At 40.3% G+C, this 26,031-nt stretch overlaps 1 protein-coding gene across 1 annotated transcript; it reads right to left on the reverse strand.

The window, feature by feature from the left end:
* Window positions 1-944: 944 nt before the first annotated feature.
* Window positions 945-24,307, reverse strand: LOC110208048 (HAUS augmin-like complex subunit 7). The gene is given in 7 exon segments (XM_020985849.2): window positions 945-1,075; window positions 1,078-1,928; window positions 1,930-1,992; window positions 1,994-2,136; window positions 21,763-21,926; window positions 22,870-23,086; window positions 24,287-24,307. Coding segments are annotated over 7 exon segments (1,590 nt in total).
* Between the last annotated feature and the right edge of the window lie 1,724 nt (window positions 24,308-26,031).

Here is a 26,031-nt window from a genome sequence, read left to right on the forward strand (position 1 = left end):
GCATTTTGTGTTTTCTCACTGAGACTCATTATCCCAAACAAGCCTCCCTACAACCTTGTAGGATAAGTGCTCCAGATATTAACAACCCTGTGGGGTAAGTGCTCCACTTATTATTACAACTATTTACTACTCTGTGAATTATTTAACCTACTGGATTATTCAAAAATACTGCATACCCTGACAGTAGGAGTCAATACTTGGAAACTGATCTACAGTTTTCTCCTCCCCTAGAGAAGAGTTGGTCAAGAAAACAAAAGCCTAGCTTAGATGGTATAGTAGAGTCAGGAGGACCTGAGTTCAAATCTGACCTCAGACACTTGACACTTACTAGCTGTGTGACCCTGGGCAAGTCACTTAACCCCAATCACCTCACCAAAAAACAAAAAATAAAGCCTAATAAAAGGGGCTGAAAAACAAGGGGGTTAAAGAGAGTAAAGTCAGAAAAAAGATAGCTTAACTGAGAGGAAAGATGAAGCTAGACTCCCAAGACAAAAAGAATTTCACCTGTGGATTGGACTGAAGCTAGATCCCCAGAATTGGATAGGAAAGTAATGTTTATGGGAAAGATTAGGTGTGAGTATGTCTCTGTAGAGAATGTGTTCTTAACCTACAGTCTATGAACTTTTTAAAAAATAATTTGATAACTTGATTTTGATATAATTTGTCTGCTTTTATCCTGTGTATTTTCTTTTCTTCCTTTAAGGTAATTTTATTATATGCTTCTTAAAAAGTAAGGTGTACATAATTGGGTTTGTGGTTTCATGTACAATCCTTTTTTCTGTTTGACCATTGTTGGTACTTCTCAAGTTCATATTAACAAAAAACAAAAATTACTTTTAAAAAAGCAAACAGAACTTTGTCTCATGACCAAAGTCTTCCCCCTTGTTTCCCAAATACCAGTGGCAGCCAAGTCCTAAGGATCTGGGGAACCAGGGAATGGACACTCAGCTTTTGCCCCTATGTTCAACAGGTGTCCAAGGACTGTCTTCGAAGAGCTCATATTTCCATTTTAACTCTTTCAATTTTTCAACCAAGGTCACCATGTAGTTGCCTTCACCCAAGTAGGCTTTCCCCCATGTGGCAGCTCTGCTATATCCTCCACATTCACAGAGGCATCTGTGACTTCTTTGATAGCTTTCAGCTCCTGGTTGCAGAGGGTCAGAGTCTCATGTACAGACTGAAAGAATGGACCACATGAGTTGATGTTGGGGTCAGGGTGGTCAAAGTGCTCATGAAGTTCATCCTCAAAAATGTGTATAAAAGCAATCACCAGTTGATGGAAATCTAAGAGAGTCAAGCCCAAGGTGCCACTACATTGGCTGCAGATTTTCCCATGGTGGGGAGAACACTGAACCGGGCACCCTGTGGGATTCAGCAAAAACAGTCTGTTGACACTGTCCTGAGAACTGAGGACCTCTTCTTTATGTGCCTGCAGCCCTTCAATGAGCTTAATCAGTTTTTCAGAAAGCTCTTCCACCTTCGCCTTCTTTGCCTCCAGCAGCATTCTACGCAGGTTTTCCTTTATCCCATGAGAGGGTTCTATGTCCAGAGGAAAGGGACTCAACTTGGGATCTAGGATCTCCTTGTGGACGTGGGAAATGTAGACATTCTTCAGCACCATCTCATTGTCCTTCACTAATTTGCAAAAGTTCTTCTCCACACTGCAGAAACTAGTGGCACATTCAGGACCCAGACTTGTGAACAGATCCAATAACCAGTTAAAGAAATAAAGCTGTTCCTTTACACCAGTAGAGCCCTTAATGGGATCCTGATCATCTGGCCCACACATCAGTTCATGGCCAATTCTGGTCATCTCTGTTATTTTCTCTTTAGCTCCAGAGCCCAGCACAGTTGCAAATGAATCCCCAATGGAAGGATACAGTCTTGCAAATAACCATTCCAGAATAAGCAAATGGTAAATTGAGGGTACACAGGAACTGTTTTATTATCCTCGGTCCAGTAATAGACAGACCCTCAAGGAAGGGGCAGTCTGTCTTTTAATCTGTCCAGAACCCTCAGAGCCTCCAGGGAGAGCTGGACGTCCTCCTCATCCTCGTCCTCGTCCTCCCACTCCTCCTCACGCCCTCTCTTCCTGGCCTGTGCCACTTTCTGATAGCTGTCACTGTCCCCCAAGCCCTGTCCAAAGCTCAGCCATTATTCCTCCCGCTCAAGGGAATCAGAACTGACCAGGCCCAATCCTGTGTATTCTCTTTTATGCATTTAAAAACACATTATTCTAGGGGGCAGCTAGGTGGCGCAGTGGATGGAGCACTGGCCCTGAATTCAGGAGGACCTGAGTTCAAATCCAGCCTCATACATATAACACTTACTAGCTGTGTGACCCTGGGCAAGTCACTTAACCCCATTACCTAGCCAAAAAAAAAAAAAACATTATTCTGAAAAGAGGTCCATAGCCTTCACCAAATTGCCAAAGGGATCTTTGACACAAGAAAAGGTTTAAAAATTACTGCTATTCATGATTTACACGGAAATGTGTTTTGCATAACTACGTGTAGTAACATAGGTTACTGTGCCAAATTTCTTGCCTTCTCATTAAAGGAGGAAGGAAGGGAAGAAAAGAATTTAGAACTCAAAATTTGAAGAAGAAAAAAGAATGTTAAAATTGTTTTTCCATGTAATTGGGGGAAAATAAAATATTAAGTTTTTAAAAATGTTTTTGCTGTAGAGTACTGTAAGCCCAATTTGAATTTACAGGCATTGAACTATGCTCCCTTGGAGAAACCACAGGAAGTTTGTACTATTCCTGTGACCTATTCACTGTAAAATTGGCAAGCTTCAACTAAATAAGATGGATATGTTGCTGGAAAGTCTTAGGAGAGAAGTATACAGACTGGCCAGTGTTGGGAGGCCAGGAAGCCTGTCATTATATGATAAAATGTCTGCAAAGCTTAGAGAGTTAATGCAATGCTTGTGAGACTCCAAAAGAAGTACTTGCTACATTTAGCCATTCTGTATTTGGCAGAATGTAACAGGTGAGATAATAATTAAAGTGGACACTAAAATACAGAGACTGATACACATAGGAGCAGTGGCACCTAAGGCTAAAGATATAGTCAGACTGCAGCAAGTGAGAAGCATGGCATACAGCCCAGACATGTGTGCAGCCCTTGCTTTTCTTGAGAAACAATGATTGCCACCAAAATTCCAATTGATGAGCATAGTATACAAGATACCCAACAAGTATTCAGCTGTAAAGAGCACCTGCCACCAGGAAGACTCAACCTCAACTAACTGGAGCATCCTGTCTTATATGGGCCGTGGAAACAAGGCAAGTAACACACACCTCAAATGCAGACTTGAGGCCTAAAGACCACAGAGAATATGGCAAAACGTGGAACTGTCAACAAAATGCTGCTACCTGAAGAGGTAATAGCACTAGCAAATGAGGGCTATGAAGGCAGCATATGCAAATAACAGCACAGGTCTGACTATATCTTATTCCATGGGTGCCACTGCTCCTATGCATATCGGTCTCCATACCCTAGCGTCCACTTTAATTATTATCTCAGTTGGCTTTTCTCCATTGTACTAAATAGTAGAATGGTTACATGCAGCAAACCCTTCTTTTGGAGTATCATCATTATTGAATTGACTCTCTATGCTTTGCAGACATTTTTATTATATAATCACAGGCTATCTGACCTTCCAACTCTGCTCTGATCTGTATGGCCAGAATTGCAGATCTACTCTCCGTTACAATTACCAAGAAAATGGTCATGTTCAGGTTGGATAAACTCACTCCCAAAATCTACATATTTTGACCATTCATGCAACCTCTACAGGGACCTATAGGAGCATAAAAACAAATAGTAACAATGAATATCACAAGAATACTGGCTCTTCAACATCAAAAATGTGGATCCCAAATGATGATTCTCTAGTTACAGAAGAATAGAAGGATTTATTAGGGTCAAAGCTAAGCAAAAAGACTAGTATGTTCTCATTGTATGAGTGGGATGTGGAATATGCCTGAGCAGAAATCCATAGTATCTACTTCACTGATTTCCAACCTTTCCAGGAACAACTTAGGAAGATTCCTTTATCTGTAACAGATGACCTCAGAAACCACCTCAAAGACATGATAATCAATGGTGTCATCACAGAGTCCAGTAGCCTATATGCATCACTTATAGTGGTAGTATTGGATGAAAAGATACAAATATGAACATCTTTAAACTTTGAACAAAAGAACCAACATGATGTCAAGAGTTTGATGTTCTATATTGTCTATAAGACAACGTTTATGCAGTAGCTATTATCAGAAATCTATGGCAAAGGAAGACAAGAAGACAATTTTCATCTATATTTTTATCAGTTTGAACGTAAGCCCCAAACATCTCAGGGGCACATGCCACTTTCCAAATCTAATGAAGAAAATAACTGGAGACACAAATTACCTGGAAGTGTTGACATATACAAGTTATCTCATTTTATTTAGAAGAATCCTGGAAGAAGAACACGAAGAGAGACTGGTAGAAATGTTGCATTGACTAGAGGAAAATGGTCTTGGACTTTCAATAAGGTGTAATTACTAGCTCTAAGAAAGTAAAAATACTTCTGACATGGTCAAATCCTTCAAGATATGGGGATTTTCCTACAATCTGAAAGTTATCACAAATCTGTTAAGAATTATGCTTCTCTCTTTTTGTGGCAGCAAAGAATTGGAAATTAAGGGGGTACCAATCAACTGGGAAGTGGCTAAACAAGTTGTGGTATATGATTGAATACTGTTGTACTATAAAAAATGATGAGGTGGATGGTTTCAGAAAAACATGGGAAGACCTATATGAACTTAGGCAGTGAAGTAAGCAGAACCAGGAGCTCATTCTACACAGTAATAGCAGTATTGACAATCCGTGAAAGACTTGGCTACTCTTATCACTTCAATGATGCAAGACACTTCCAAGGATTCATGATGAAAAAATGCTATCCACCTCCAAAGGCAGAATTGATGAGCTCTAAGTGCAAATTGAAGTATAATTTTATTCACTTTCTTTATTTTTTTCTTGCTTTTTTTGCAACATGGCTAATATGGAAATATATTTTGAATTATTTTACATGTATAATTGACATCATATTGTTTGCCTTCTCAATGGGTGTGGTAGGAAGAGAAAGAATGTGGAACTCAAAATTCTCTTTTTTTTTAAATGAAGTTAAAAATAAATAATAATGTTTTTAGTTATTATGCTTCTATTGATTAATCACCTAAACCAGTGAGTTAGGTGACCTCATTTATGCTTGTGTGATGGAAGAGAACCAAAAGCATGAGGGCAAGAAAAGTCAGTTTGCCTTAAACCCTATAAAGTCCTTTGGAGATTGATGGATGGAGAGATGTGAAAGAGCTTCTAAAGATCTAGTCAACTGCCTCACACACCTACCAGTATTGACTTATGCAGATCTAAAAAAGATGTCAGACTGGGCAACTTGGGGGAAGTCCTGTACCAAGAAGAATTATAGTCACCAGAAACCAGTTGCATTTCACCACCAGAGTACTGAGTGGCACTGAGACTCATTTCCTACACTAGCTGGAGTTCTTAGCTTTTTCAGGAAGCTTTTTCTCAGGCTTTTACTGAGACTATTCAAAGGCTATGCATATGGAAGAAAATGCCAAGTGTTAACTTAGAACAATTCACTGACCTATTTTGACCAGTGCCAAATTAAATGATGCTTGCCAGAGATGGGTAGTGGCACTAGCCAACCATGAATTCAACATACATTGCCAGACCAGAAAGATTAATGTAAATGCCCTGTACCCATGGCACTGAAGCTATGGTTATACCTAAGGAAAGAGCGAAGGTCATATGTGACATTGTGGGGTTTTAAATTGTCCAGCCTATAATAAAAGAAACTGAGGCAGAGCTCTGAGCCAATGGCACTTTATTAAAGGGTCCATGGACCCCTCTAATGATGGGGGCCTCAGATCTTCCTCATGATATGAGATCCCCCTGGTCCCCAAGACCTTAGTTTTTATAGGGTCTGATACCCAAATATGCAAAAAAAACACATGGTAAAATATAGAATCTCATTGGTCAATAGGCCAGGCTCTTGAGGGCCAAAAACAATGTATTGGCCAAAAAACGGTATATCAGCAAGAGGGTCTCACATTAAGTGAAGCACAGAGCATCTCCACTGACTAAATGGTCATAAGATGGCCACCTGCTCATGTTGGACAAGAGAGAGTGGTCTGGAGGCACAAAAATAAGTTGGGGGCCTCTCCAAAGAATCAAGGCATCCCACCTATGCTGGGTTTGGACAGGGAATTTAAGCAAAACGGGATGGAGATATCTTTATCAGCATTCTTATGATTGTGCAATTGAGCCCCAGAACTTTGTAAACAAGTAGTGAAGATTACATTAAAGTTTGAGGCCTATAATAAGAACCTATCTCATCTAATTATCCCTATATGATTTATGTAAAATATCAAACTGATTAATACTCATTGGAATATAGTGGGAGTCCTAATAAATCATTTCTCACAATATCCAGGTATCTGGGATACACATAAACGAGAGCACAGCTAAGAGCTTGGGACATCCATCAGACTATTATGCTGTCAGTGGTTGTGAACTTTGTGTCATTGAAACAACCTTCTCTGCCTCTGTTGTCTGAAAGAGGAAGGGAAGAAGCATTTATTAAACACCCAGGTACCTTAGCCAGGCACTTGATCCTCATAACAATCTTGGGATGTAGGTGCTATTATGATCCCCATTTTAGATTTGAGGAAACTGAGGCATGTAGAAGTTAAATGACTTGCCCAGGGTCATACAGCTAGTAAGTATTTGAGTCTGGATTTGAAATAAGGTCTTCCTGGCTCCAGGCTAAGTGCTTAGAATCCACTGTACCACCTAGAAGATGCCTGAAGATGAAGATAGATGGCTGGTAACAATAGCAGGTGGGTAATGATGGGCTATGAGAAGTGATACAAATAAAAAAGCATAGAAATTATGCTAGAAAGTTCTAGTTCTGGTCCTCAGAAGGTGCATTACTGTTTAAACAATGGCAGAAGTTAGAGGTGTTCTAATGAATAGCCTACCAAACCGTCACTGATCCCATACATGATGTCAGGAAGCAGTAAGTCCTGGTTGTTGTTGTTGTTGTTGTTGTTGTTGTTGTTGTTGTTGTTGAGTTCTGTCCGACTCTTAGTGATGTCATTTGGAGTTTCTTTGGCAAAGATATTGGAGTGCTCTACCATCTCCTTCTCCAGCTCATTTTATAGATGAGGAAAGCGGGTTAAGTGACTTGCCCAGGGTCACAAAACTAGTAAGTGTCTGAGGGCAAATTTGAACTCAGGTCCTCCTGACTCCAGCCCCAATGCTCTAATCTACTTTGCTACATAACTGACCTAATTGTATGCCAAAAAAAGCACTACAAACTGGTGCTGGGAGCAGCTAGGTGGCAGTGGATAGATTAGCCCTGAAGTCAGAAGGACCTGACTGAATTCAAATCTGACCTCAGACACTTACTAGCTGTGTGACCCTGGGCAAGTTCCTTAACCCTGTTTGCCTCATCTTCCTCATCTGTAAAATGAGCTAGAGAAGGAAATGGCAGAGCACTCCAGCATCTTTGCCAAGAAAACCCCAAATGGGGTCATGAAGACTTGGACAGGACTGAAACAACTCAGCAACAACAAAAAACAACTGGTGCATAAATCCTATTTTGATGATTACCTTTTCACAACATACATAAAGATATACCCATCAGGAACCAGAAAACTCATATGATTGCTAAAGTATTATCAGAAAAGTACTTTTCAGCACATGAACTTCCTGCTGGGATCAATTTTGACAAAGGCAGAGACTTTGAGAGTATACTGTTCAATGAGATGTTAGCTTTGACTGGCATCAAGAAGTCTAGAACTATACCCTACAGCCTGAACATTTCAACCTCACACAACTGTCAGGGCCAGATGTTAGGGACACTGGGACCAGAACTGAAATCTAGCTGGAGTCTACATCAGGCATCCCTGGCACACACACAATTCCACCTGGAATGGGGTCACCGGCTTTCCATCATACCTTCTGATGTTTGAGCAAGAGCCACTCTTGCCTATTGGCTTGTGCTCTGGAGTCTGAGTATGGAGAGACCACAGACATTCACAGATAATACATCTCTGAATTGAAGTAGAAGCTTAGAGAAGCCTAATACATAGCTACAAGTTTGGCTTAGAACTCAGAGAGAAATAAATAATGGTATGATATCTGAGTTCCAGTTAGTCCTACTAAAGTCTGTATTGGGTTACTTTGTTTTACTGGTTATTTATGTACATTTGCTTGTAGGGATATACAGATACAGCTGACATATACATTCCTTCATGTAAATTAGAACTTAGTCTCTAAAGAGTTATCCAGAATTCAGGACTGTGGACAAATATACTCAAAAGTACCCCAGTTGAGTTCAAACTAGTGTTTGCGGCCAAAACAGTCCCAAAGAGTAACCTGCAAGCACCCAGGAACAGCAATAAATTTGACCGGCAACTGAGACACCATTTTCTACAGCAACCTTAACCATCAGCTCTGCCACATTCAGAAGTGAATTTAGTGGGGCAAATGCCTTGTAGAAATTGCTTTATATTTGAACATCCTCTCTTCAGGTACTAAGGTATTATAGAATAGAGTTTACCCCTATCCTTGGGGAGAATGGTTAATACTTTGATTCTTGCTATATCTTCTTGGCAAATATCCCTTTGCTAATTGATGTTAATTGGCTAGAGGATATTGATGCTCATATCACTGGAGAGTATCAGCGATACGAGGCAGCTACCAATTATAACTGATGATTGATAGTGGGGAAAACATACCAATACAGGGGCTAAAGCCAACAGTATAAGTGAATCAATCTGACCTCTCAAGAGTACCTCTAAAACCCTGAGGTGGAGAAGTAGCCTCATTCTGGGGAACCCAACTCATGAATGTGAATGGAAGTTGAGAAAACAATCCTTGGGCACATATAAAGCCATATAAGAATCTCTACTCTCTGATCTATGCTCAGAAAAGGAAACAAAAAAGATCTAGGAACACCCCTCTCAGTCTTACCTGGGCAAGGACAAGCTGTTTGCCCTGTGTCTCCTACAAATCTCCATTTTCTGATCCTGGAGAAAAGGAGGAAAAATCCTCCAGGCTCCACATTCCTTTGAGGCGTCTGGGTGGTGCAACGGAAGGACCCTGGACCTGAAGTCGAGAACACCTGTGTTCAAATCCAACCTCAGATACTAATTAGCTCTGTGAGTGTGGGCAAATCACAACCTCCGTTTCCTCAACCTTAAGCTCATTTGATTCTCTTTGTTGTGAAGAACAAATTAGAAAACATTTGTAAAGTGCTTAGCAGAGTCAGCTGGCACATGCTAAGTAAATGCATATTCCCTTCCCCCTCCTTTCTTTTCCTGAACCCCAATCTAGAAATCCAAGGGAGACAAAGCTTGAGAAAGGAAAAGGGTCTAAATTATTTCAGAGTTCACTTTCATGGACAGAGGAAAGAAAGGAGTGCTATCAAGCGTCTTTCCCCTGTTGCCATGGATTTAAAGGTACCTCAGTTGCTTCAGACTAATAAGAAGATTGCATGTGTTCTCTCAGCCAAAGCCCAAGGTTTAAATCTACCTCCGTAAAAGTATTCTTCAGGGAAAGTCCCACTCACTTGCTGTAATCTCAGCAAATTAAGTTGAGGATTCTTCAAAATGATCTGGGGATCCCCTTATCACCACCTCATAATTTAGGCCCGAAAGATGCCTGGAGGAAATGCACTGAGGAAGGAGAAAACAAAACCAAGTTGGGCAACATATAGCAGTTCAGTTCAACCAGAACAAAGAGGGTATGAAGGAGGGTAACAGGACATACTGCAAGAGCCAGATTGTAGAGGATTTGAAATGCTAGGCTGAAGGATTTGTATTTTATCCTAGGTGAAATAGCAGTCAGCTAGAGGTTTTTGAACAGGTGGGTGACATAAACATTAAGAATTATTTTGGAGCTATAAAAGAATGAACTGGAGAGGAGAGCGGCTTAAAGGCATGGAAACCCTTATAAGATTATTATAATGGTCTAGATGAGAAGGGCATGGCCTAGACTGGTAACAGCATGAGTATAGAGAGGGGCAGTATTCGAGAGATGCATCCTAGGCAAAACTGACAAGAACATGGAGAAAGAGAGGAGTCAAAGATTATTTCTGAGGTTTTAAGCTGAAGTTACTGGGAATATGGTGAGGAAAACCCCAGGAATAGGAAATTGGGAGTAAGAAAAGCTCTTGTGGAAAAGATGGTGAATTCAATTTTTTATATTTTGCATTTTAGGTGCTAGAGGTGCATCCAGAAAGGGATGGCTAACAGATCATTGGAACTGAGTTACTTACATGACTTCAGTCTGCTTCTCAACACACAATAACAACAACAGTAGCTTTTACATTACCAAACAAGCCAGTAACTCTAGCATGCAGTTGTTTATCATCAGGAAAGTCCAGATTTTGAACTCAAAAGAGCCAGAATTTCAGCTTGAGGAAATTTGAAAAAAGAATTTACTGTCTTCTTACTATGTGCTCAGCACTAGGTTAAATTGGAGGGGAGAGAATACAGGAGAACTATTCTTTTTTTCCCCTCCCCTCTAAAAGTAGCCCCAGGGAAAGGGAACACAATAAGTTTTTGGTAAAAGGGAATGAAAGAGTGTCAGGACCAGGGTAAGTTGGACTGGGTGGCTTACACAGAGCAGATGAATGAGGTTGTTGGGAGCACCAAAAGACAAACTTCCCTGACTTCACAGATTTCCCCAGAGCCCTAGACTTGGAGTCAGAAAACCTTGGTTTGAGCATTGCCTCAACCACATACCAGCTGTGTGACTTTGGTCAAATCACTTATTTCTCTAAGCCTCAGTTTCTGTATCTGTAAAGTAAGACTAATATCTGCCCTTCCTAACAGGGTTTTAAGATTATATATGAGAGGTCACTTGTAAATGATAAAGACAAGTATTTAAATTGTTATAATTATCTATTTATCATTATCATTCCCAAGTGGCAGCATTGTATAGAAGCTGACCATGAAGTCAAAAAGACCTGGGTTCAAGTCTACCTTTGACACATACTGGCTGGACAAGTCACAGTACTCTCAGGAGCTAAGACTAAGTTGCCAAGGAGAACCCTACCTGCATTAGTAGAATGAGTTTCCTCATCTAGGAAGATACCAGTAAGATCACAGGTCCAGTCCCTATCCTATCATCATTATCATTACTAACAACAATAACACCCACACCTGAGTTCTCAGATAGGAAGTAACCATGGAAAACAGGGCTAAAGGATACCTAAGGATTTGGATGGAAAAGTGGGTACAGGCTCATTTCATATCTCCTTGATGCGTAGGACAATATTTTATTTTGTTTATCCCATTAATAGCATTCTTTTCCTTCCTCTTAATTGGAACTTTAAATCATAGTTGCAATAGTCACTACCATGACTATGTTTTATAATTATCTTCACCATTAAAAATTTTATGTACCAGCCATTAAAACTTCCAGACACATCCGGTCACAAAATCACCCCTGATACTTCACATGGATCAATTCCATTCAACAACACATCAGGGAACAAATATTGAGCATCTACCATGACTCCACTTTGGTTTTTACAGCCTATAAGGGTTTTGTAATAATGCTGAACTGCTCCTCTTCCAGGCCCCATACCATCTTTTACTTTAAAGGGTAGCAAAGAATAGATTGAGGCAAAATCTCAACCCTGGGAGTGGAGATGGAGGCAGGGAAGAGCTAGGAGACCCACAATCATAAAGGTTTCTTTAAGCAAATCAAACCTATGAAAAGCCAAGTTTATTTTTTTAATTTATTTTTAGTTTTCAACATTCACTTCCATAGATTTTGAGTTCCAAATTTTCTCCCCATCTTTCCCCTCCCCCCACCCCAAGACAGCATGCAAGTTGATATAGGCTCTACAAATACATTCATATTGAATGTATTTTCACATTAGTCATGTTGTAAAGAAGAATTAGAACCAATGGGAGAAACCACAAAAAAGAAGAAACAAAAAAAAGAGAGAGAGAGCAAATAATATGTTTTGATCCGCATTTAGACTCCATAGTTCTTTTTCCGGATGTGGACAGCATTTTCCATCATGAGTCCTTTGAAGTTGTCTTAGATCCTTGCATTACTAGGAAGAGATGAGTCTATCAAAGTTAGTCATCAAACATTGTGACAGTTACTGTGTACAATGTTCTTCTGGTTCTTCACTCAGCATCAGTTCATTCAAATCTTTCCAGGTTTTTCTGAAGTCTGCCTGCTCATCATTTCTTATAGCACAATAGTATTCCATTACATTCTTATACCACAACTTGTTCAGCCATTCCCCAATTGATAGGCATCCCTTCAATTTCCAATTATTTGCTACCACAAAAAAGAGATGCTATAAATATTTTTGTACATATGGGTCTTTTTCCCATTTGTATGATCTCTTTGGGATATAGACCTAGAAATGGTATTGCTGGGTCAAAGGGTATGCACATTTTTGTAATCCCTTGGACATAGTTCCACATTGCTGTCCGAATGGTTAGATCAGTTCACAACTCCACCAACAATGCATTAGTGTTCCAATTTTCCCACATCTTCTCCAGCATTTTTCATTTTCCTGTTTTGTCATGTTAGCCAGTCTGATAGGTGTGATGTGGTACTCAGAGTTGTTTTGATTTGCATTTCTCTAATCAACAGTGATTTAGGACATTTTAAAAAGCCCAAGTTTAGGGCGCAGCTAGGTAGCGCAGTGGATAGAGCACTGGCCTGAAGTCAGGAGGGCCTGAGTTCAAATCCAGCCTCAGACCAACCACTTGACACTTACTAGCTGTGTGACCTTGGGCAAGTCACTTAACACCAATTGCCAAAAAAAAAACCCAAGTTTAGAAAATAGTTGTCTTTCTTTCTTTTTCTTTCACTAGGTCTCCCCATCTTGCCCAAGTTGGAAGTGCAGCAGCCACTTAAGGACTTGATAACACTGATTCACATAGAAGCTTTGACTTGCTGTGCCCCTCCCACGATGTGGCTCACAATATTGGTGCCACACTTAATGAGGACACCTGATAAGCTTTTAGCCCTACACATGAGCTCAATCCAGCAATGGGAACTACAAACAAACACCACATCCAGCAATTCTTTTTTAATTAGCAAAGGTTTTATCATTCCCTTTAGAACAAGATTTCTTAACCTGGTGTTCATGGTTAGGATCCATGGATAGATTTCAGGGGGACCATGCACTTGGATAGAAAAAAAAATTACATCTTTATTTTCACTAACCTTTAACTAAAATTTAGTATTTCCTTCAGTTGTGAATATAGACCACAAATCACAGTAGAATTATGGTTCACCAGAATGCCAAAGGGATCCATAACACAAAAAAGATTAAGAAGTAGTGCTTTAGAAAATGATTTGCAACAAAATTCTTTTTAAATAGTGAACTGAGTACATTTTATATTTGATTTGGTTTCAAGAATTTGAGTTACTTCCAACTTTTCAAGCTGGAATAATACCATAATAAGTTCATAATATTATATAATATAAGAGCTATAAGACATAGGATTCAGGAACCTTATAACATCAGGAAATTTATATTTAAAAAAAAAGATGACAAAATCTCTTTCTGAAAATGCCAAGAATGCCAAGAATGAAAAGGTACTTGTTACACAGCTGGATTCCAGACAGTCATACCTGGCTTTTTTGTAATAATTCGATGGCATTTTACTGAAACATACTATGTGCCCAGCTTAGTGCTGCAGAAGAACCAAAAGAAGTAGAAGGCATAGTCCCTGTTCATGAGTTGATGCAAATCTTGTTAGGAAGTTAAGACTAACAAATGAAATAGAGAACAATGCAAGGTAGAGTGTACAAGTGCTAGATTTTGACAATAACATAGATAATGCTGTTGTTTGTCCTTCATTTTTGAAGAGGACCAATGACCATGCATGATATCTTGAATTGCAAGTGAATTAGATTTAAGTAAGGCAGAATTGCACAAAGTCATCAGCCTCAATCTGTCTTCCTGAGTCATTAAAGTGGTAATGACCCGGGATGTAGTGGATGACCTTAGAATCTTCTATGTCTAACCAAGCCCTAAGCACTCCACAGAGCCTGCTTCCTCCTCCTTCATAGTCATCAGAACAAATTGTTCTCATCATCACATTCCACTGGGGGATGTCTTCACCTGCTTGGAGTAAAACAGGTTTGAGGCCTATCAGTTACCCTCAACCTGGTTTAGCCAGTCTGCCAAATCTAGTTTTACCGGGATGTGGCAACTGAGCATCCTCCAGCTTCTTGGAGCTACAGGTGAGAGCTGGGTGACAGGTGGACACCAAAGATGGATGATCAGCCCTGAAAAGGGCTCAGGAAGCCCTTACACAAGAGGTGCTAGTCCTCCCTGACCACCCCAGATACCCAATACAGATAACAAGAGATCAATGTCACTTGAAGAAATTAGGGAAGGCTTCATGGAGAAGGTGATACATAACCTAAGCTGAAAGGTTTATAGAAAGTTGGAATGGAAAGGAAATAGAATATCAAAATTAACCTATTTTTAGAAAAAGAAATTGAACAGGCCATAAATGAGCTTCTTAAGAAAAAAGCATCAGGACCAGACGGATTTACAAGTGAATTCTAACACACATTTAAAGATTAACTAATTCCAATATTAAATAAATTGCTTTGAATAATAGGCAAAGGAGGAGTCCTACACCAAACTCCTTTTATGAGACAAATATGGTACTGATAACTAAACTAGGAAGAATAAAAACAGAGAAAGAAAATTATAGACCAATTTCATTAATGAATATGGATGCAAAAATTCTGAAAAAAAAAATACTAGCCAGGAGACTACAACAATATAATCACAAAGATTATACATGGTGGCCAAGCAGAATTTATACCAGGAATGTAGGGATGGTTTAACATAAGGAAAACTATTAACATAATTGATTATATCAACAACAAAAGTAACAAAAATCATGTGAATATTTCAATAGATACAGAAAAGGCTTTTGATAAAATACAACACTCATTCCTATTAAAAAACATTCAAAAGCAAAGGTATAAATGGATTTTTCCTTGAAATGATAAGAAGCATCTACCTAAAACCATCAGCAAGCATTATTTGTAATGGGGATGAGCTAGAAGCCTTCCCAACAAGATCAGGAGTGGAACAAGGATGCCCGTTATCCCAATATTATTCAATATTGTGTTATAAATGCTAGCAATAACAATAAGAGAAGAAAAAAGAAATTGAAGGAATCAGAATGGGAAAGGAGGTAATAAAACTATCCATTTTTGCAGATGATATGATGATATACTTGGAAAATCCTAGAGATTCAAACAAAAAAAAGTTAGTTGAAACAATAATTTTAGCAAAGTAGCAAGATATAAAATAAACCTACATAAATCATCAGCATTTCTATATATCACTAACAAAACCTTGCAAGCAGAAAATGAGAGGGGGTAGAATTTACAGTTTCTCAGATAAAGGTCTCATATCTCACATACATAGAGAACTTTGTCAAATGTATGAGAATATGAGTCATTCCCCAATTGATAAATGGTAAAAGGATATGAACAGGCAGTTTTTCAATGAAGAAATAAAAACTATATATAGACACATGAAAAAATGTTCTGAATCATTGTTCATTAAGAAAATGCAAATTAAAACAGCTTTGAGGCATCTCACATCTCTCAGACTGGCTAAAATGATAGAAAGGGGAAATGACAAATGGTGGAAGGGATGTAGAAAAATTGGGACACTAATACACTGTTGGTGGAACTCATCATTTTGGATACATTTTGGAGTCATTTTGGAGAGCAATCTGAAAGACTGCTCCAAAGAATTACAAAACTGTATATATCCTTTAACCCAGCAATACCACTATTAGGTCTATTTCCCAAGGTGATCAGGAAAAAGGAAAAGAACCTATATGTTCTAAAATATTTATAGTGGCTCTCTTTGTATTGGCAAAGAACAGGAAATTGTAGGGATGCTCATCAACTGAGGAATAGCTGAACAAGTTGTGGTATATAATTGTGATGGAACACTACTATGCTGTAAGAAATGATGAGCTGGGGGCAGCTAGATGGCTCAGTGGGTAGAGCACTGGCCTTGGAGTTAGGAGGACCTGAGTTCAAATCTGACCTCAGACACTTGACACTAGCTGTGTGACCCTAGGCAAGTCACTTAACCCCAATTACCTCACCAAAAGAAAGAAAAAGAAATGATGAGCTGGTTGATTTTTTTAAAAAATGGAAAGACTTGCATGAAATAATGAAAAATGAAGTGAGCAGAACCAAGAGAACATTGTATATAGTAACAGAAAATATTGTTCAAAGAATAATTGTGAACAACCACGTTATTCAGAGTACTATAAATATTCAAATCAACCATAAATAACCAATAAAGGAAAAAAACATTCTACCCCCAGAGAAAGAATTGAAAAGAAGTATGCATAGTATGGTTTTACATATATTTATAAACCTGCTTCAAATGGTAGCCTTCTCTAGTGCAGGGTAGGGAGGGAACCCAAAAAATTGAATTCAATTAAAAAAAGAAAAGAAATCTCTGGACTATCTGGCTCTTCCTGGACCACTCTTACACCAAGAGGCAGAAAGTAGAAAAAAGAAAAGATTGGGTCTCCAATCTTTAGCCCCAAAGAAAAGGGTAAGATGAAGACAAGATTTACCATTACAACACCCTATATACCAAGACTTAGTGGCTGGCAAGAAGTAGGGCAAAAGTCACCTGCTCAACCAATCCAGTGTTGTTCCAAGGTGATTTATATGGACTATCTCTTTTTGTTCATATTTGTATTCCAAGAGCTTGGATCCTGACACAATAGTAAGCATTTAAATGCTTGTTGACTTAACTTGATCAAAGCTCACGGTCTGGGGCTTGAAAGAGGTTGAAAAGGATTTCCTCATTACTGAGCTCCCTCTCTCCTTTTCAGTCTTGGTAAATGGAGCTCCAAGGATGATTTTGCAGGAATCCAATCCAGTAGTCAATGGTATGATAGGAAGATAAAAGGAATTTTCTTATCATAACTTAGATAAAGTTTAGCCCTTTGATCCTATTAGCAAGAGAAAAAGTAATGCAAAAGATAGCCTTAATGCTTAAGGATGCATGTATGTACTGCTCACATGACTTTTCTATGCATGTTTCTTAGCCATTCATGCTCCCTGCATGCATCCTCTCTCCTAATGGTGCTGTGGTAACCTGTGAGAGAGAACACTCCTATGTGTATAGGAAGCTATCTTTGTCACTTACTTTTGCTGTGCTGTTTCATTAACTGTCCTTTGCTTTAAATTGTGTACTCTAGTTATCTAATAGAGAAACAGATAGGTATGGGCTTAGGAGCCATAATTTTGAACATATTAACATCTAAAATATACTTTGAATATGGGGCAACTTTCAAAGGACTCCTAGGGACAGAAGCAGGTGCTACACATGGAAACATAGAAGCTTTTTGAGTACACCATCTTTCACTTATAGAAACAGTTTTCTTGACCCACCATCCATGGGATCTCTTCAGTGAGTCAATTATCAAATAGGTAGGTAGGTTGCACAAAGCAGTCTATACTCTGTCACCTGGTCCTCCCTTTCCACTGAGGGCACAGATTTTGCAAGTTAACCAGATGTGTTCAGGTAAAGTTTGTAGGGTGGGGTTAAAGGCTTATTCTGTGACCCAGGAAAAAGTTAACTTGCCTTCATAGGGATGAGCCTACAATTATGTCTTCATTCACACAAAATTCTAAATCACTTCAATAAGAATTTGATAAGTGCTTACTATGTTCCAGGTACAGTAATATGCACTGAGGATACCAAAAACAAAAACACCAGCCCAAACAGGTCATTTACTAGATATGAACCATAGTATGTTGTTAGAGCAGGCTCTGCATAATTCTCTTACCCAGAATTTGTGCCGAGTCTCGTGCAGCTGACCTCAATAGCTAACAGAGTTATAACACCCTGGAAAATAGCCTTGTTTTCTTTCAGATATTGTCTATTTTAAAGTATCATGTTCCATTCTCTTCCCTGTGAAAACTCCTAAATTGCTATTCCTTAACCAATGGCCTTTTTTCCTGTTTCTCTCTCTTAAGCAGACTACTTCCCACCCCCACCAAAACCAGGACGTTATCCTTCCTATGCTCTTTGTTCTATAGCATCATTTCTCCATAGGGTAGCTCATCCTCCTTTATTATCTTATATCATTTCAAGTGTCTTGATAATGTGTCTCTGGCTTTTCCCCCTGCATGTGCAGGACTTCATTCACATTCAGATCTTGTGCTCAGCTTAGCAGGTCTTTAAATTTATTCTTCATCTCAAAACACATTATCATTTGTTCAGAGACTTAAAGAAAATTATTATTCTTTTCAACTCTATTAAATAAGCTGTTACATCTTAATGTCCAACTATATTTTTACATATTAAACTATTTGAGAAAATTCATGTTGGGAAGAACTTCTTCCATTCTTCACTATTTTTTACTTGCAGCTTTTCCACAGCTGTTTGGGCAATTCTTGCTCAATATGCCTGATGGACATGGTATTCAGTTTTTAGCTATCAAAAATTTGAAGCTTTTCAACTGCAAAAAAAAAAGTAACACTACTTACTGTATTTACTTACAATTTTGCTTCTCATATTCCCTGTCTCCAATTTCAAAGAGTAAATATAAGATCTTTTTTTTTCCCTCTCAGCAGCAGGACTCCTAACTCTGTGAAGACTTGTTAAATAAGTGGAAATGATGTGAACTATGCTTAATTAAATTCCATTTTCTATGAATAAATGGATATGATAACCACTGTTCACAGTTCTTCAGCTGTTCTGACCAAGCTTTCAGAGTGAGAGCTTTCAGATCTGAGTGGGATTGATGCAGCTGTGTGTTTATTTCCCATGACTGCCACTATTTCTAGAAAAGCATCTTAGGTGAGAAGGAAGACAGCACTCACAAATGAACTCCTCTACCTCTCTCCTAAAAGGTTTTCCTTACTCCTTAACAGGTCAAGAGCCCCAGATCTGCAGGAAAATTCTTTGTTTGGGCTTTCACCTTGATTAACAAGACAAAACTCAGGTCAAAGAGAATTAAAAGGAATCTATGAAAAGTACATCAAGGTAGCAACACATTGATGGGCTGATCATTGAAGATCAACAAGGGCTTCAAGATGGAGCCAGCTTTTATTGATAACTTTTGTAATGAGATAATTAGGATAGGTCTAGGTCAGCAACAAGGGATGGACCGTTGCATCTCAGTTCCTCCCCAAGGTAGTAGGTACACGACAATTTGCCAGGTATAGCAGATAGAGCACTGGGCCTGGAGTCAGGAAGACCTGAGTTCAAATCCACATCAGACACTTACTAGCCATGTGACCCTAGGAAAGTCATTTAACTTTGTTTGCCTCAGTTTCCTCATCCATAAAATGAGCTAGAGAAGGAAATGGCAAACCACTGCAGTGTCTTTGATAAGAAAACCCCAGATGGGGTCGCCAGTAGTAGGACATGACTAATTGACCAAACAACAAACATTTCTTCAATTAATCTACATATGGCATAGTCTCAAAGTCATTCACTATCTAGGTTCCTTCCTCTGCTAGGGGTGGGGAACCTGCAGCCTCAAGGCCACATGCAGCCCTCTAGATCCTCAAGTGCAGCCCTTTGACTGAATCCAAATTTCACAGAACAAATCCCTTTAATAAAAGGATTTGTTCTGTAAAACTGACTCCAAAAGGATTTGTCCTGTAAAACTTGGACTCAGTCAAAAGGCTACACACAAGGACCTAGAAGGCTACATGTGGCCTCTAGGCCACAGGTTCCCCACACCTGAATCCAGACACTCTACAGTTTATCAATGTTCTTCTCAAACTGTGGCACCCACAACTGGAAACAATACTCCAGGTGAGATCTGACAAGGGCAGAGTACAGTGGAATTATTACCTCCTTAATCCTGGAAGTTGGACTGCCACATCACACTGCTGATTCATATCAAGCTTGTATTTACCCCCAGAGTTGTTGTGAGGATCAAATGAGATAATTGATGTAAATCGCTTGGTAAACCTTAAAGCACTATAAAGATGTGAGCTAAAATTCCTAGATGCTACGTAGGAATCTGATATGGGAGAAATATTTCCTCTCTGAGTTCATGTAATAGATAACTGCTGCCAAAAATATACTTACCACAATGTAGAAATTATAGAGGTAAAAACCTAGGTTTTATTATTATGTTCAAGCATAGGTTCAGGCTTCAGAGATAACTTGAACAATCGTTAGTATTCTGACAAGGACTCTTATGAGCAAAATTATGTCAGTGACAAAGAAATAATTCTTTTACATATTGCAATCTTGTGCATTCCTCTCAGGACATAAAAGTTAAAGAAAAGATAGATTCAAAATCCTAGGCTTTCTTCAGTGTCATAAACCAACCAAGAGCCCCAGGGAAAACGACTTAAAGTTCCCCCAAAAGTAGAAAGTTATTCAATGTACAATGTAGATCAAGTAGAAGACATTTATTTCCCCCATACAAGAGAAAAGCTCAAAACACAAAAGATTGGTATTTAGATTCTAAGCTTCTTGAGGGAAGGGACTATTGTTTCTTTTTATATTCCAAGTGTTCAACATACAGTACTTGGCACATAGGAGGTGCTTAATAAATATTTATTGAATTGAATTGAATTGAAAAAGTACCCATTGAGAAAGATTTAAAACACGATAGAGTAACCTATAACTCCTATTAAATTCTCCCAGGAAGCTGATACTTGAAACATTAAAAAATTGAACATTTAGTAGGACTGTAGAATAGGAATTTCTCTACCTCAGCTCCACACTGTCAGAACAAATACTTCTTGGTTCATATCTTGTGACAAACCAGGCCACAGCTTGGGCTCATCCTTCTGTCAGTGGTCATCTTCTCCTCTCAAAATTGTTGTAGAAGGTACAGGGAGCACACATATGCCAATGCCATCTGAGAGATCCAGGAGGTCTCACCTCTTAAACTCTTAGAGTGAGGCTGGAAATATTGACTCACAATCATTGATCATCTATGCCCAGAGGAAGAAATAAAAAGCAGTAGAGGCAGCCAGGACCTTGAAATCTTGACTCAGGCTCAACTAGATGAGCACATACCCTGGTTGCCATATACAAGCAGCCACTTATAGGTGCTGGGAGAATAGGAAGTGGGAAATTTCCCTCCCCTCCCCACTGTGAAGTCCCAAATAGAGCCTCACAGAGTCCCCACATTCTTGGCATAACAGAAGTTATATCTCTCGAAGGCGAACGACAGCAGGGATAGCATAACTAGCTCTCCCCGGAATTCCCTGATCCCACACAGTTGGCTCAACTGTCTCCCATACTTCCAGGGGAACATGGGGGGGTCTTGTGAACATAGGAAAAACAGACATTGGAGGCTTAACTAGAGAAAATTGGCTTCCCAATTTCACCATCAGGTCCCTGCCCAACAAGGGGGCAGGACAAGAGGAGATAGTGAGGAAGGAGTGTTCAAACAACAGATCCTCAAATAGGTAGGGCAGGGGGTGTGTCTCTCGACATCCGGTAATTCTACCTTCAATGCCTATGACTCGATGGTTTGAGAGGCGAGTAGGGCCAGAGTAATTAATTAAAACGGAGTGAGTACCCCCCGTGTCCAAGATAAACTGGGTAACCTTACCTTAAGCCTCGATTTCGACCCAAGGCTCGGAGAGAGAGATGGGGAAAGTGGGAGCATTACTGAGCCCCAAGCCCTCCGTCATTCCAGACCTTGTGAGGGCTGGAAGATCGGGTACTGGGGGGCGGCTCCACCACTTCTCCACCCTCGGGGATAATCCTTCCTCCAATGTCCCTCCTAGTCACATCTTGGGCAAGGTCCTGGTGGCTTCCTCTGGGGGCACCCTGGAGGGGCACTCCTTGGACCAGTGGCCCTTCTGGTGGCATCAAAAGCAGGTTTCCCCAGTGCCCAAATCACCAGAAAAAACCCCGGGTCTTCTCCTGGCCATGGCAGCGACCAGAAAATGGGCATGTTCTTTGTCTCTGGCCCTCTGCCTGCGTTCTTTCTCCTCTGCTGCAAGTAGGTCTCTGTTGTTAAGACTCCAAAGGCAGTCTCCAATAGCTGGGCCTGAGGTATTTGGGGTCCCATTGACAATTTCTGTAGTTTCCTCCTAATATCTGGGGCCGATTGGTTAATGAAATACATGCTGAGGACTGTTGCCCCTTCAGCAGAATCAGGATCTAGATTTGTATACTTTTTAATGGCTTCTACCAGCCTATCTTGGAAAAGGGCAGGGTTTTCCTTTTCCCCCTGAGTAATCTCTTTAATTTTCTGAAAATTTACCTGTTTTTGAAAGGCTGTCTTCAACCCTTCTAACAGGCAAATTATCATGTGGTCTTTCTTTCCCCTATCCTCACTCTTCTGATAATCCCACCCTGGATCACTAGCAGGAACAGCAGCTGTTCCTGGGGTGTATCTTGTGGGGTCATTGCTAGTAAAAGTGTCCCCAAATTTTGGGCTTGTTCCCAGATTCTCTTCCTCTCCTCAGGGGTACAACAGGTGGAGAAAAGGACATGCAAATCACCCTAAGAAAGGTCAAATTGTAGGGACATATCCCTGAAGCCCTCAGTAAATTTAGTGGGATCTTCAGAGTATCGACCCAGCCTTTCCTTAATCTGGGTGAGGTCTGAAATGGAGAATGGAACATGCACCCTAAGTGTCCCATTAGGAGAGGCAGGTACTTCCCTTAAAGGAAAAAGCCCTGAAGGCCCTGCGGGAGCAGGGGCTTATGGGGGAGGGAGGTAGGAAGTCCCAGGGACTGGAAAGTGCCGGCTGAACTGGCAAGGCCGAGGAATCTGGCTGGCAAGGGGGAAGATTACCTGACACCGGAGGAGGGGGAGGGATCAGGGGAGAAGACGCCACTGTGATACCCTTGTCTGGAGCCTGAGGAGGAGTCCTGTCGGAAGTAGAAGTCTGGGGAGGAGGCACCAAGTTGAGAACCTCGTCCAGAACTTGAGCTGGGGTCTCTCTGGAAGTAGAGGCTGGGGCGAGGCTCTCGCTCAAGGCCTGAGTAGAAGTAGCCTCTAGAGTGGGGGCCTGGGGAAGAAATGGAGGGACCAGAGGAGAAGAGAGGGGGGTCTGGGGAGAATGGGGAACAGCCGGAGAAGCCGGAGGAGAATGGGGTGTAGATAGGTGCTGGGGAAGAGGGGGATGCCATAACCCTAGGAGCCATAAGAGGATTGTCCAAAAGGTCCATTTGGTCCCCACTCACCTGTGTAGTGGGGTGGCTCTAGCTACGAGCATCTTACAATCCTTTCTGAGAATGGGATCTCTAGAAAGCTCAACAAAAGCCATTAAGTAAGAAATCTCCACCCATTTTCTTTCTCTTCAACAATATTTTTCTAACTCTGAGAGGGTCTTTACCCATAATGTCCCAAAAGGGGGCCATGCCTCACAATTTTCCAGGTGATACTGAGGCCAAACACTGTTACAAAAATGCACCAGCTTTTTCTTTTTAAGTTCTTTACAGAAGCTAAGATTTTTCCAATTTAGTAAAAGACAGCCCAAAGGTGAATTCTTGGGAAATGAAAAGGATTGACCTATTGTGGGCTTAGGGAAAAGAAAAAAAAGCAAAAGAAAGAAAAAAAATATACATCCAACAATTTCCCAATTCCCTAGCGCAGAGAGAACTGAGAATTTTGAACCTATGCTTCCTGGTAGGAAGTCCATCCTCTATGCTAAGGAAGGTATATACCCAAGTCCAAGTGCTCAAGCAGAGGCACTGGACCGAAAAGCCTGAGAATGTCAGACAGAGTCTGAGACAGCTTCATAACTGTCTGACCTAAGGGAACCTGAGAGGTCAGGCCCGAAAAACTTCCAAGACAAGCCTGGCTAGCTGCTTGGAAATCCAGTTCCAAGTGCTCAAGCAGAGGCACTGGACCAAAAAGCCTAAGAACATCAGGCAGAGTTTGAGACAGCCTCGTAACTGTCTGACCTAAGGGAACCTGAGAGGTCAGGCCCGAAAAACTTCCAAGACAAGCCTGGCTAGCTGCTTGGAAATCCAGTTCCAAGTGCTCAAGCAGAGGCACTGGACCAAAAAGCCTAAGAACATCAGAGAGTCTGAGACAGCCTCGTAACTGTCTGACCTAAGGAAACCTGAGAGGTCAGGCCTGGAAAAAAAAACTTCCATGGCAAGCCTGGCTGGCTGCTTGGAAAATCCAGTCCAAGTGCTCAAGCAGAGGCACTGGACCAAAAAGTCTGAGAACATCAGGCAGAATTGGGGAGGGGGAGGCTTACCTGTTGTGGCTGAAGAAGCATTTGAGATTGGCAGTTAGTCCCCGGTCAGGGAACCATATGAAGAGGTCTAGGGGTTTTGGGGTGCTGGGACCCCAAGATCGTGGTACCGGGCCCTGCCTGAAAGAACTCAACTCAAATCTTCTTCAGCCAGAGGAAAAGTTTGTTAGTGGTAAAACATATAGGCCAGGTGACACCCGTAAGGACAAGCGGGCATGAGAGGTTCCCAAATGAGGGTCGGGTAGATCTTATATACTAAAGTGACTAGGGAAGGGTCTGGGAAAAGGGTCTGGGTGAGAATTCCCAGAGATTGGAATGTCTAAGAGATTGCATAGACAATGGGAATAGATAATGAAGGAACTGAAAGGTATCTGAATGAGATTAAAAGGTAGGCTAAGGCTTTCAAAGGGAGATGAGGGGCTGGGGCCTGTAGACAAAAGGGAGCCAGATTCCCTTTGGGGCAAGGGGCAAAGACCTGGGCTTGGGCCACACCCTATCAAGGTAGTAGTTAAATGTTCTTCATCATCAGTCCTTTGGATCATGATTGGTCATTATATTAATCAGAGTTTTTAAGTCTTTCAAAGTTATTGTCTTTTCTTTTTGTTATTATATAAATTATGCTCCTGATCCTGTTCATTTTACCCTGAATCAGTTCATGCTATGTTTTCTCTTTCCCTTTCATCATTTCTTACAGCATAATCCTATTCCATTACATTCAAATACCATAATTTGTTCAAACTATTCCCCATTTGACAATCATGTCTTTAGTTTCCAGTTTTTGCCACCAAAAGAAATGCTATTAAAAATTTTGTCTGTATGGGTGATTTTCCTCTTTAAAAAACAAAAAGTCTCTTTACAGCATAGGCCTGGTAGAGGTATCAATGGATCAAAGGATATGCACGGTTTAGTGATTTGGAGGAACACAGTTCCAAATTGCTCTCCAGAATGGCTTAGACCAATTCAGCTCTACCAAAATGGCATAACTACTTTCCTTCTAATTTTGTCTGCATTTGTTTTGTTTGTACAATTTTTTTTCAATTTTCAATCAATTTCAATTATTCATTTGACTCTTTCCCTACTTATAGTTCTGATGAGAAATTCCTTTCTTGCTCCTCTAATTTGACTGTGGTATAACCTTTTATAACTGACATGTATCATCTGGAGAAATTTCTTCCTTGTTTCTCTAATTTGTTTGTGATGTGACCTCTTATAACTAAGTCATGTATCATTTGGAGCTAATCTTAGTATATGGTATGTGGTATCTGTCTAAACCTAATTTCTCCCAAACTACTTTCCAGTTTTCCCAGCAGTTTTTGTCAAATAATAAATTCTTACCAGAGTAACTGGGATTAAACTTTGGATTCATTGAACACTAGGCTAATAGGTTCATTTGTGCCTATATGCTGTCTACCTGATCTGTTCCACTGGCCAACCTCTTATTTTTCAACCAGCATTTTTAACCATCATTTTGAGGTTATTGCTTTGTATTTGGTTATTTTTCTTACATTTGGTGGTGCTCTTAGGGCACAAAACAACTCTACCTTAACCCATTTCATTTTATCTTAGTACAGGATAGGGACAGAAGATATTCACTGATTTGGCTTATGTGTGTTTCCTTTTTATTTTCTCCTTTGGCCAACATGTCCCATTCCTGGGATCCTTAGTCTGTAAAAGGATAGAAATTGGATAGCCAAGCCTCTTACCTGGGCTGTGCCTCTGAAGCCTCTAGACAAACCCAGAAGACTTGG

Source organism: Phascolarctos cinereus, unplaced genomic scaffold (genome assembly GCF_003287225.1).
Source record: "Phascolarctos cinereus isolate Bilbo 61053 unplaced genomic scaffold, phaCin_HiC Scaffold_726;HRSCAF=1367, whole genome shotgun sequence".
Lineage (NCBI taxonomy): Eukaryota > Metazoa > Chordata > Mammalia > Diprotodontia > Phascolarctidae > Phascolarctos > Phascolarctos cinereus.